Source organism: Chelonia mydas, chromosome 7, assembly GCF_015237465.2.
Source record: "Chelonia mydas isolate rCheMyd1 chromosome 7, rCheMyd1.pri.v2, whole genome shotgun sequence".
Taxonomy (NCBI): Eukaryota; Metazoa; Chordata; order Testudines; family Cheloniidae; genus Chelonia; species Chelonia mydas.
The window spans coordinates 80,062,368-80,075,134 of NC_057853.1; the positions used below are offsets into that span (position 1 = coordinate 80,062,368).

A 12,767-nucleotide genomic window follows, 5' to 3' on the forward strand; every position below is an offset into this window, starting at 1 on the left:
TGTATTATCCCAGAGGGGTACTGTGAAAATTAAGCATTATCATCCCCATTTTAAGGATGGGGAACTGAATTATAGAGAGATCATTTGCCCAAGATCATATGGGAAATCTGTGGCAGAGCCAGGAACTAAACCAAGCACTCCCAAGTCACAGTGAAGGGTCTTAACTACAAACCCTCCTCTCTAGACTATACACAGTTGCTATCAAATGCAAGAATTAAACAAATTTTAAAAACCAGAAATATTTTCTCACATCTCTTTCAGTTAATTGTAAACATTATTTGCAATATGTAAACATTTTTCATATTCAGATGTAATTTTTAATACTGACTGACAAATATTTACTCATTGAACGGAAGTTTCTTATCTTTTTTCTCTGCCCAAAAGTGATCTTTTAAAATTCTGATTAGTTATCCAAACAAAAAGGATGGCATTTTTCACACATCAAGAGAATTGTTCTTCCTGTTCACAAGGTTTAGTTTTAGAAATTCATACTTGCTACAACTTCAGTGAGAACAAATATTTTTGACAGGGTTAGAATTTCCCTCCTCCGCCTCAAAAAATAACCATTTATTGAAAACTTCTTTTATTTTAAAAGGTACGTGTCATGTGGTCCATGTATCTTTAACTCCACACATTAAGACAAAGTATAAATATTTAACATGGGTTTTGGCTAACTGAACCTATGTAACATGTTCTTCTCTATATCTATTTTTCACCTATTCTCCCTTCCCCATCTTTTTTTTTTTTTTTTCCTCTGCTGAATGTTTAATTAGAACGTGCATTCAATTCAAATCAAAGTCATTCCTGGTACTCCAGTATCAAATCACACATCCACGGTATGGTGAAATTTGATTTGAACATATAAACTGATGATTGCATATTCTAAAAAAAAAAAAAAACCGGGGGTAAGAAGAATATTAGCGTCAACAATGCAACTATTTCAGCTTATGATTGTTAGATTACATATTCAGACTCTGCATGCACAGTCGAGTGCCCCGGCCATTCCCTTCTTCTTTGTACATCAAACTGAATACAAGCATAATCATTTCAATGTTGCATTATAACTCAGTATTTCTCCTCCCCAAATATTCTTTTTAAACAAAATTTCTTGGATTTCTAAGTGAACATGACTTATAATCGGTATTTTACATGTACAAGTCATCCAATTCAAGGTTGTGCTTTACTGTGTGTCTGTAACTCAATGAAGTTGTGCAAGAATATCCAGGCGTCATCCAGGCAATGATTCTAATCATGTACCGAAGGGGGCAGTGTTACAGTTGTTCTGGGAATAATTTTGAATTACAGTAGTTAATCTGGAGTTTACCCAAAGTCATTTAAGAAAAAAATAAATAAATGAAGTGCCAAATCCTGCACTCCTTAATTGCACAAGTAGCTCCACTTTCTTAGACTTGTTACACATATGGGAAAGGTTTGCAGGATCTCACTGTTTATAAACACATATTTTGAATTAACATTGGTCTTGGATAAACAATCTCATAGCATTAATTACAGTCCCCTGTGTGCAGACCTACCAAATCCAGCAAGCAGACTATGAAATTGTGCTCATAAAAAGCAACTGCCTATCAAATCATTGCATTTGTTTACAGCAATCATATTGGTAAGTAGAGTGACACTACTTTCCTAAATAGTATAAAATTTAAACTTTTTTAAATGTACAGTAGCCATCTTACCTAGATGTTTGTAATGTTGATTATGAGCTTGCAGCAAAATCTTTACTCGATCCAATGGTGCAATGGTTGTTTTGGCACAACATCCTGCAACACCTTACCAACAACAACAACAGGGGAAGTTTGAGTTATTCATGTCAACAGCTAAATCAAGTATTTCTCCACTGTATTTTCTTTTTAAATGGAACAATGTTTTTCCCCCCAGGAACTAAAGTATTAAAAAAGTAAATAAGCTTTCATTTTCAGGAAAAATGTAATTTATTAAAAAATCCTAAAAATCTTAGTGAAATGAGTAAAATCGATCTTTAGATTTTTTTTTTTAAAAGACCATTCTTGTTAGCTGTTGAATGCCCCCAACAACATCATTCAGTTATTCAGCAAGTTATTTTAAGTTTCCCATCCTCTTTAGGTCTACAGAGTTCAACTTCTCTGTCATCCTGTCTGCTTTCTCTCCATGGTTAAGCTCCATGCTGGTTCAACAGTAATATTTGGTACATATAACAATTAGAAACTAAGATTCACGGTGATGAGTGCAGAATGAGAAATTTAAGTAGACAGATCTTCACGACACTTTACAAACAGTGATGAGAGATGAGGATCTATATGTGTGGGGAATAACTCTGTGTTTTCTCCATAGAGCATTTTCTAATATTTCCCCCCTTTTCTTTCTTTTTTTAAAATAGCCTTATTTTTCAGAAGTCACGACTACAGTCACAATATATTTCATTCACATGAAAAAGAGACTTTCCTAAATGTGATAATGAGGTTGTTTGAGCATTCAGCATCTGGTTAGAAGTTAGGTAATGATCTTTTCTGATTCTGAAAAGCATACAAATAGGAGTATGTGCATGAATGAAACAAGCTGTATTAAGCAGAAACAATGCTACATACAGGTAACTCTCCCCTCACAAGCCACCACTTATTTATAATATCCTAAGGAATATTAATATAAAAAATTGTCTACTAGTTAATTCTGTTGACTCCTGACAATGTCTTTAGAAAGATCCAATTTTCAAGGGGAAAGGGCTGTAAAGAGACAAACTAAAGCAATGCTGTCTCTGAAACTTCTTTCCTTCACATTTTTATGTTTAGCACCAACAGCTCCAAAACCCTGAGTCTCAAAAACACTTAAGAGACTCCATCCCTCTTTAACAATCTAATTATTTAGAGAATGCTAAAACATGTCAAAGAATCCTACTTAACATTTAGGTCTCAATCCTGCAATTTCATGCACACTGATTGGCTTGCAGGATCAAGACTTTGGGGACCATTTCTTTTTTCTAAAATCTTGTGTACCATGAGAAAGGTTTTTTTGGAATAACTTTAGTTTTTGGGGGGATAAACTGCCTTGCATCCACACACAAAAATTGGTGGGTTTTTTTTCATATTATCTGGCATTTTACTGCATATTAATTTAATCCACTTTGGAAGTGAAATAACTATACTGTAATGATTTGGGAGGGAGGGGGACTATAAGATTGATGGCCATGCTTCTCAACATCCTTTCACAATCCTTAAGAACACTAATCATCCTACAGAAGGAATTAAAAGGCAGATTGTCTCATTTTCTTGAGTTGATAGTAGTTATGAAAGAGACCTATTACAACATATTCCTCTGCCACCCCCAACAGAAGCCATACCAGATGTTGCTAACAACATTACAGTAACCTACATACAATGTATTATCTATTTCCATGGCAGCTACCATTTTTTGATAGTCCTCTGAAGGCTAGATGATCATTGGGTTGAGTATAAAATGGAGCATGGCCTACGGAAGGGGTTCTCAAACTGTGGGTCAGGACCCCAAAGTGGGTCACAACCCCATTTTAATGGGGGGTCACCCAGACTGGTGTTGGCCCTGGGCCCCAGCAAGTCTCAAGCCCAAGCCTCCCAGCCCAGAGCTAAGATTACAAGCCCCCCCCAGGGCAGAAGCTTTGCCCCCCCTCCCCCCACCAGGGCAGTAGGGCTCGGGCAGGCTCCATCTTTGGTCTCCCCTCCTGGGTTCATGTAGTAATTTTTGTTGGCAGAAGAGGGTCATGATGCAATGAAGTTTGAGAACCGCTGGCCTAGGGTTTACAGCTAGCTCTGCCACGTGACCTTGGCCAAGTCATTTAATCTCCTGGCACCCAAGTTTTCCCTATCGGTGACAGGGTCAGAAGGGCACAACGTGAGGTGGTTCAAATGAAAGCCGCTTATCTCTGTCCCCGGACAACAAACACCATGCCGCTCCTGTGCCAAAGGTGTTCACGTCCCCCACTGTGCGGGCCCCCTGGGTCCATACGCTCCCGCGCCCATGCCCAGCCGGCCCCTGGGGCACAGCACGCAGACAGTGGGTTCATCTCCCTTTTTACCATGGGCTTGATGGCCACACCAAAGGGGAGGGCAAAACCTGGTGCCGCAGAGCCCCAGCCGCGTCTCCCGCGGCGGCACGGCGGGTGCCCAGCAGCAGCAGGGGTCTCAGCCCGGCCTCGGCCGCAGAGAGCAGGGGGAGCGGGGCGTTTACCTCCCGCTACGAAGGAGCGGAGCCAGTAGAAGTCTCTGCGCGCGGCGGCGCTGGGCCCCGCCGGCCCCTGCGTGTCCATTGGGACAGCTGGGGCGCGGCGGGCTCCGCGGAGGAAGGTTCACTGAGGGAGCCCCCGGCGCCTCCAGCACATGGTGCCGGCCCGGGCCCGCGCCCCAGCACGAGCCAGAGGGGGAGCGGAGCAGCCAGCCACGATCACTGCGCCGGAGCCGCCGGGAAGGTGTCTGGGCCGCCGCTCTCCTGCCTGTGCATGGCCTGGGCCGCGGCTCAGGACCACTGGGAGTAGCTCTGCCGGGCGAGCGGCGCCGGCTGATCGCGTCAGCGGCAGGGCGGGCCCGGCGCGGGCGCTGTATCCTCCCCTCCCCGGCCGCGCAGCTCTAGGGCGGTTCGTGTGCGCACCGCGAGAGCTCCGGGCCAGCCCGCCGGCTCCCTCCCCGCCGCCCGCACCTGTCCAGACCCCCGGGCGTCTGCCACACTTTTCTGTAGCCTCTGGCTCCGGGCCCTGGGGCAGGCTGGCCTCTGCCTTCGTCTGCCGGGATCCCAGGTCCCGACTGGGCCCTTGGGGGTGTTCCTTTAAACGGCCAACAGCACACTCCACAGTGGTGCACCGGCTCAGCCTGTCGTTGAACCGCTCCTTTTTGCTGTCAAGGCTCCCTGCGTAGGGTTTCAGGAGCCATGGCATTAAAGGGTAAGCAGGGTGTCCAAGGATCACAATGAGCATTTCAACTTCCCCTACGGTGATCTTCTGATCTGGGAAGAAAGTCCCGGTTAGCAGCTTCCTGAACAGGCCTGTATTCTGAAAGATGCATGCGTCATGCACCTTTCCGGGCCAGCCTGTGTTAATGTCTGTGAAATGCCCACAGTGCTCCACAAGCTCCTGGAGAACCATAGAAAAATACCCCTTCCGATTTATGTACTCAGAGGCTAGGTGGTCTGGTGCCAGAAGTGGAATATACGACCCATCTGTCGCCCCTCCCCAGTTAGGGAAACCCATTTGTGCAAAGCCAGCCACAATGTCACGCACATTGCCCAGAGTCACTGTTCTTCTGAGCAGGATGTGATTAATGGCCCTGCAAACTTGCATCAATACGATTCCAACGGTCAACTTTCCCACTCCAAACTGGTTAGCGACCGATAGGTAGCTGTCTGGAGTTGCCAGCTTCTAGATTGCAATAGCCACCCACTTCTCCACTGGCAGGACAGCTCTCAATCTCGTGTCCTTGCACCACAGGGTGGGGGTGAGCTCAGCACACAGTCCCATGAAAGTGGCTTTCCTCATGCAAAAGTTCTGCAGCCACTGCTCATCATCCCAGACTTGCGTGATAATGTGATCCTACCACTCAGTGCTTGTTTCCCAAGCCCAGAAGTGGCATTCCACTGTGGCGAGCATGTCCGTGACTGCCACAAGCAATCTCGTGTCGTATGTATTATGCGAGTCGACATCATCCTTGGACTCCTCGCTGTCACTTTGTAGCTTTAGGAGTAAGTCCACTGCAATTCGTGATGTGCTGGCGAGACCCATCACCATATTCCTCACAAGTTCAGGATCCATTCCCGCATACCAAAAGGGAAGACAGAGCATGCAGTACAAAAAATGTTGAAAGATGGCGCCAAATGTGGACAGAAGCACAGGGATTGCTGGCATTCAAAGCGATGCATCACAGGGCATTGGGACAGGACCCAGAATGCCCCGCACCCCGCTGTCCCCTTCCCACAAGCCACAGCACCAGAATGGGAAAAGGTCCTCTGTGGGATAGCTGCCCATAATGCTCCGCTCCCAATGCCGCTGGAAGTGCTGCAAATGTGGCCACGCCACTGCACTTGCAGCTGACAATGTGAACACACGGCAGCACTTTCCCTGCTGCGGTCTCCAAGGGCTGGTTTAAGTCACAGCGCTATACATCTACAAGTGTAGCCATGCCCTAAGTCCCAGTGTTAGGCTGCACTGCAAGCCACAAAACCCCTGCTCAGCTGCTTCCCAGGGCCAGCTCTACAGTTTTTGCTGCCCCAAGCAGTGAAAAAAACTGCAACCACGGACAGCAAAACGAAGAAGCTGCCGCCGATTTGCCTCCACGACAGGGGGAACAGAGAAGCTGCTGCTGAATTGCTGCCGTGGCTGGAGGAACTGCTGCCCCTTTCTAACTGCCGCCCTAAGCACCTGCTTGGAAAGCTGGTGCCTGGAGCCGGCCCTGCTGCCGCCAAACCCTGTATTGTAGGTGCTGAAATTAGCTAAGTAAGTACCCCAATTTGTTGGGCAAAATTTCCCTAAGGGTCTACATTTCTGCCTATGAGCATATACACTGTTGTCCCAACTAAGCTCCTCAGTACAATCCACAGACTAGGGGAAAATAGGGGCGGAGTGCCTGCCTATCTTGCCTGTGGGGCCTGAACCAGTATCTGTGCTGGATAAGCTCCCATTCAAAAATCTGGCTAAAGGAGGAAGAGGTTACAGTTTTTATCCCAGTGGTTAGAACATTCACCCAGGCTATGGAAGACCTGGGTGCAATTCCTCTGCCTGAGGGGGAAAAATATTTTGAACAGAGACCTTCCATATCTCCCAGTAGAGGGCCCTGACCACTGGGCTATGAGATATTCTAAAGTGGAGTATCCTCAGTCTCTCCTGTTGAAACTAGTTCAATTTGTATAAATAATTAAAGAGTTTTGGGACCAGAGGTACAAAGAGAGCACACTATAGTCTGATGGTTCAGGAAGCCAACTGGAAGGTCAGAGACCCAGGATCTAGTCTCCCACATTTGGGCCAAGCTGCCTCAATAACCTTTTAAACTGTATGCAAACCCTATTGTTTTAATGCATTTTTATATAAAAGTTCAAAATATTTAAGGTTTTAATGGCAGGAAGGAGTATGTACAAATCACTCCTTTTTTAAAGCATTGGACAGAGTCAACACTCAAGATTTCTCTTCCACAATCTGCTGCTGACTTGGACTCTGAACCTGCAATAAGAGCCATCTGAACAGACCCCTGCCTCCACACACAATGCCATTCAAGTAAACGGGGCTCTGCATAGGGACAAAGGTCTGCTTGTATGGATTAGTTTAGAAAATTGGAGCCTCATTCTGTACTTTTAACCCCTTGTACCTGTTTTTATCCAGTTATAAGATGGGTATAATAGTACTTAGCTACCTCCCAGGGGTACTGTAAGTCATAAATTGAAAAGTGCTTTGAGTCCCTCAGATGAAAAGTACATTATAAATGGCACACACTCACATTTTCTAGCGGTGTCTATGAAGCTGGCAAAGAACTACAACATCATAGAATTGCTGCTGCCAAACAATTCCTGAACCTCAAGATCCCTACTCATTTCTTCAGATTCAGTGCATTTCTTTGCTACAGAACACATTGCCCCTTCCAAGAGAAACACAAATGAACAACATTCCAGTACATATTGCAAGAAGTATGAATAAACTAGAGATTTAAGACAATTAGCTCATCTGTTTAGGTGTGTTCCCTCTCTTCAGTTAGCAGTATTAACAATATTAATACTTAGAATTTTTCATGTTCAAAATGCTCTTCAAACTTTAATTAATAGTTAATACCTTGTGAGGTGCGTAAATATTAATATCCAGAAACAAGAGAATTTAATATTTTCCTCATCTCAGAAAGTAATTGTCAAAGCCAGGATTAGAACTCAAGAGTTCTAGCAATCAGTGTTGTGGTCAGGCCACTGAACCAAACTTCTGTAATACAAGACTTCACTCTTTCTAATACCTCTCTTAACTCCTTTTTAAAATTATTTACGTTAGTTCCACTGCTCCTTATGTACATTTGCTGCCCAGGTATACTTGGGTGTATGTTATTCCTTTCATTAAAATAATAGTGTCAGTTTAAAAATAAGTTTATTTACTTAGTGCTGTTCACAAAATCATAGAGAAATATTATAAATTAGAGACAGACAAAATTATCTCTCTGCTACTGTACATTTCTTCCCTATGATATGTCCACATTGTGAGTGAAACAAGATTTTATGTTTATGTTCAAGTTTTCTCTTATATGTATAATTTATAATAATTTCAATCTCCCATTGCCCCATGTTCAGACAGCAGCTGATCCTCTCCTTCACTTCTCCTTCCTCCAATATATTCTGACCCTTCAATTTCTCCACTCACGCATAAGGATCTCTTATGAAAGCTCCTCATCACTTGTTTTGTTTCCCTCAGGAGTAGTTTGTGGCCTTCCTGACCACGAACTACTTCTTTCTCAAAAAAAACCGTGCTTCCTTCTCCAGAAAATGCATATTACCTTGCTTCTACAAATTGTTCCCAACTCACCTAAAAAACTATATTATAAACCCAAATTTACCTCTCACCCAGCATACCTCCATCTCCTGCAGTCCTCCCCTCACCACTTACCTCCAAGTCATTCAACTTTTATTCTACCTAATCTTCAAGACCCTAAGAAACTTTCACTTCATTCCCATTTTATCCCAATAAATATCCTCTGATCTCATGCCCCCATTCCATAATCCCAGCATTCTTCTACATATTTATACTGTGCTCATCCAAGAGCCTCTTGACTCCTTCCCCCAGGGTATCTTGAGTAGGGCCCCAACAAATTCGCAGTCCATTTTGGTCAATTTCACAGTCATAGGAATTTTAAAATAGTAAATTTCATTATTTCAGCTATTCAAATCTGAAGTGTCACAGTGTTGTAATTGTAGGGGTCCTGACCCAAAAAGGAGTTGTGCAGGGAGGGGGTTGCAAAGTTATTGTAGGGGAGGTTGCGGTATTGCTACCCTTACTTCTGTGCTGCTGCAGGCAGCAGCATTGCCTTCAGAGCTGGGCAGCTGGAAAGCGGCGGCTTCTGGCCAGGAGCCCACCTTTGAAGGCAAAACCACCGCCAGCAGCACTGAAGAAGTAAGTATGGCATGGTATGATATTGCCACCCTTACTTCTGCGCTGCTCCCTGCAGAGCAGGGCCCTCAGTCACCAGCTGCCACTCTTGGGCTGCCCACCTCTGAAGGCAGCAGCGCAGAATTAAGGGTGGCATGGTATGGTATTGCCACGCTTGCTTCTGTGTAGCTGCTGGTGGGGCGCTGCCTTCAGAGCTGGGCACCTAGTCAACAGTCACTGGTCTCTGGCCGCCCAGGTCTGAAGGCAGCGCAGAAGTAAGGGTGGCAATACAACAATCCCCCTAAAATAACCTTGCAACTCCCTTTTGGGTCAGGACCCCCAACTCAAGAAACACTGGTCTCCCCCATGAAATCTGTAGTGTAGGGTAAAAGCACACAAAAGACCAGATTTCACAGTCCATGATGCATTTTTCATGGCCATGAATTTGGTAGGGCCCTAATCACATGGTAAGGTTGCAGATTTGTCCCAGCATATTTTGATAAAAAAGTCACAGAGCAGTCACAGTAAATTTAGTACAAGTCATATGTTTTGTGATTTTGGATAAAAAAATGTATGTGACAGATGGTGGTTGTGGGGCGGGAGCTGAAGAGCAAGCCTGCCCAGCACTCAACCTGTTGCAGCAACTCCTGTCCCATCAGGCAGAGCTCCTCACTCCTGGCATTGTGACCTGGTGCTTGGGGTCACAGCACAGCTCAGATTTGGCTGACCTGCCTCTCAGTCATCATGGGGAAGATCTGATGGGACAAATCATAGTGAGTGGCCCTGCGACCTGGTGCACAAGGTCACAGTGAAACTCATTCAAATTTTCCCAGCTGCCTCTCCAACCCCATGGGCCAAACCTGAGCAGCGCTGCAACCCCATGCACCAGGTCACAATACCCAGAGCAGGGAGCTAGCCTCAGGCCCAAAAGACAGGAACCACCAATGCAGGGTAAGTTATGGACACAAAGAGAAGTCACAGACAAATGAGAAAATCACAGCATCTGTGACATTTTACCTACCTTGACACATCTGCAGCTCTAAGCATGAGCAATGCTATCTTCACCCTTAAATCATCTACCATCTCTGAAGAGTATGTTTACACTGCAGTGTAAGCCCAAACCTCACTTCCATTCTCAGACAATTCCGTCTGACTTGGGCCTGGGCTCCAGTATAGACTCTGGCTTCTAATTTTCGCTGCTCAACTCCTGCTCAGACCCAGGCCCTGCCCCCACTCTACCCTTTCCCCAAAGCCCCACTCCTATCTCACCTCCTCCCCTGAGCATGCCCCATCCCCACTCCTCCCGCTCCCTCCCAGCACCTCCTGCATACCTCTGAACAGCTGTTCCACGGTATGCAGGAGGCACTGGGAGGGAGCGGGAGGAGCTGATCAGCAGGGGCTGGCAGCAGGCGGGAGTGGAGGGGAGTTTGGCTGCCTGTGGGTGCTAAGTACCTTCTAATTTTTCTCTATGGGTGCTCCATCCCTGGAGCACCCATGGAGTCCATGTCTATGGGCCCCAGTCCCTTGCAGGGTGGGTGGTTCAAGCCTGGGCCCTGTGTGGACTCAGGTCCAAACTCCATAATTCTGCTGTGTGGATGCAGCTTGGGCCCAGCCCCACAGGCTTGAATCTATTCCTGAGAGATCATCAGTGCAATCTCATGGGATGGTGTCCTTTCTATCCCAAGACTGGCCAATTGACTCCTCAGAACTGGAAGCCACACCTCTGGTTCAAGTACAGCTGCTCAGCATTTAACCCTTCCATTTTATTCTGATCGATGAGCTACAAGCAGAATGAATCTTTTCCTTTGTATGTAATGGTGATTGATAGAAAGAAGTCCCTTGCCATGTGGTTGCTAGCTGGTCACGGGAGCACAAACAGATTTTGGTTCATCTATAGTGTGAGGCAAGCAAACAGTTTGACTTTAGCATGAGTTCCAGGAAACAGCAAAGAAGCTAGCAGCATTGGGGATTCACAGGATCAGTGACCAGTGCAAGGAGCTAATTAAGCAGCTCAAGAACAACTATTGGAAAGCCAGGGATGAGAACTGCACCTTTGTGAACTTGTTATCATGCTGCCTCTTTTACAAGGAGTTTGACTAATGCTGGGAACTGTGCTCAGTCTTGTCCCTGAGGTGGCTTTGCCACCAGAGCAGCTACAGCACATTCTGGCTCCCTACTCAGAAGAGGATTTTGATGCCTCTGGGGAGGAGGAGCCCACTGCAGAACTCGCAGCAGAAACACAAGGCAGAAAAAGCTACTCAGCCTGGTAAGTTTCTTACCCATGTTTGTTGTTATTAATATAGGGATGGGGAAGGATCTCCAGTTTGTGACCCAATGTAAAATTTATTACAAGCCACAGGCAGCAGCATATAGCTACTTCTGGCAGATTGTACGCCAGCAGCTTGGTGTCATCCCACCGCCACCACCATGTAGAATTCAAAATGTAGATCAGGAAGTTCAAACAGTGAAACAAGCATTTAAAATTAAATTTTTACTTGAAATTCACACATTCTTATAGAGATGTGCTGGGGTGTTAAAAGTAAGAACCTTATATTGTCTTCCCTTTTAGTACGCTGCACCGTACAAAGTGGGCATGCCACAACATTACAAGCCACATGTAAATAGAAAACTGTCAAAGGTGGGAATGGGGGGATAGGTTAAATGTAGTCTATGAGTGACAAAATCAGTGTCTGAAGTATGGTCAGCTGGTTAGGGGTTGTATGCAGTCCAGAAATATGACAGGGGGTGGAGGAGATGGCTGTGTATTTCTTTGAGAGTCTGTGTGTGTTTGCATGTAGTCCCTGGTTAGATGCATTCAGCCTGTATCAGAAGCAGTAGGGAGGCAATCATCCACACGGACACTAAAGCACCATCCTCCTTCTTGGAGCAGCTAGTCCTGGAACCCACAAGGGGAGAGGCAGTTCTTGATTTAGTCCTAAGTGGAGCACAGGATCTGGTCCAAGAGGTGAATATAGCTGAATCACTTGGCAATAGCTACCATGATGTAATTAAATTTATCATCCTTGTTGGGGGAAAAATACCAAAGACGCTCATCACAGTTAATAGTGGCATTTAACTTCAAGAAGGGGAACTACACAAAAATGAGGAAGCTAGTTAAATGGAAATTAAAAGCAACAGTCACCAAAGTGAAATGCCTGCAAGCTGCATGGAAACTTTAAAAAAAACACCATAATACGGGTTCAAATTAAACATATACCCCCACTTTAAGAAAAACAACAGTAAGATGACCCCAAAAAATGCCATCATGGCTAACCAACAGAGTAAAAGAGGCAGTAAGAGGCAAAAAATTTTAAAGTACATCAGAAGCAGGAAGCCTGGCAATTAATTTGTCTGGCTACTGGATGATAGAGATGCTGAAGGAACACTCAAGGAAGAAAAAGCCATTGCAGAGAAGCAAAATTAATTCTTTGCATCAGTCTTCACTGCAGAGGCTGTAAGGGAGATTCTCACACCTGAGTTATTCTTTTTAGGTGACAGATCTGAAGAACTGTCCTGGATTGACGTGTCAATAGAGGAGGTTTTGGAACAAATGGATAGATTAAGGAGTAATAAGTTACCAGGATCACGTGGTATTCACCCAAGAGTACTGCAATTTCATATTTGAGTTCCTTCAGAATTGCTAACTGTGGTATGTAATCTGTCACTTAAATCAGCTTCTGTACAAGGTAACTGAAGCTAATGTGATGCC

At 45.1% G+C, this 12,767-nt stretch overlaps 1 protein-coding gene across 11 annotated transcripts in view; it reads right to left on the reverse strand.

Annotated features, from left to right (window-relative positions):
* The window catches only part of SLC25A16 (solute carrier family 25 member 16), a 33,602-nt gene extending 28,635 nt beyond the window's left edge, over window positions 1–4,967 (reverse strand). For 2 of the 11 annotated variants that reach the window (XM_043551636.1, XM_043551635.1), the window contains exons 1-2: window positions 4,657–4,930; window positions 1,692–1,784 (exon numbers count right to left, since the gene is read on the reverse strand). In XM_043551636.1, coding sequence (XP_043407571.1) covers window positions 1,692–1,784; window positions 4,657–4,930 — 367 coding nt within the window. Of the gene's footprint in view, window positions 1–1,691; window positions 1,785–4,191; window positions 4,559–4,656 lie in introns of those variants that run through there. The other 9 variants (XM_037903520.2, XM_037903519.2, XM_027834898.3 and 6 more) reach the window with 7 other exon arrangements.
* Between the last annotated feature and the right edge of the window lie 7,800 nt (window positions 4,968–12,767).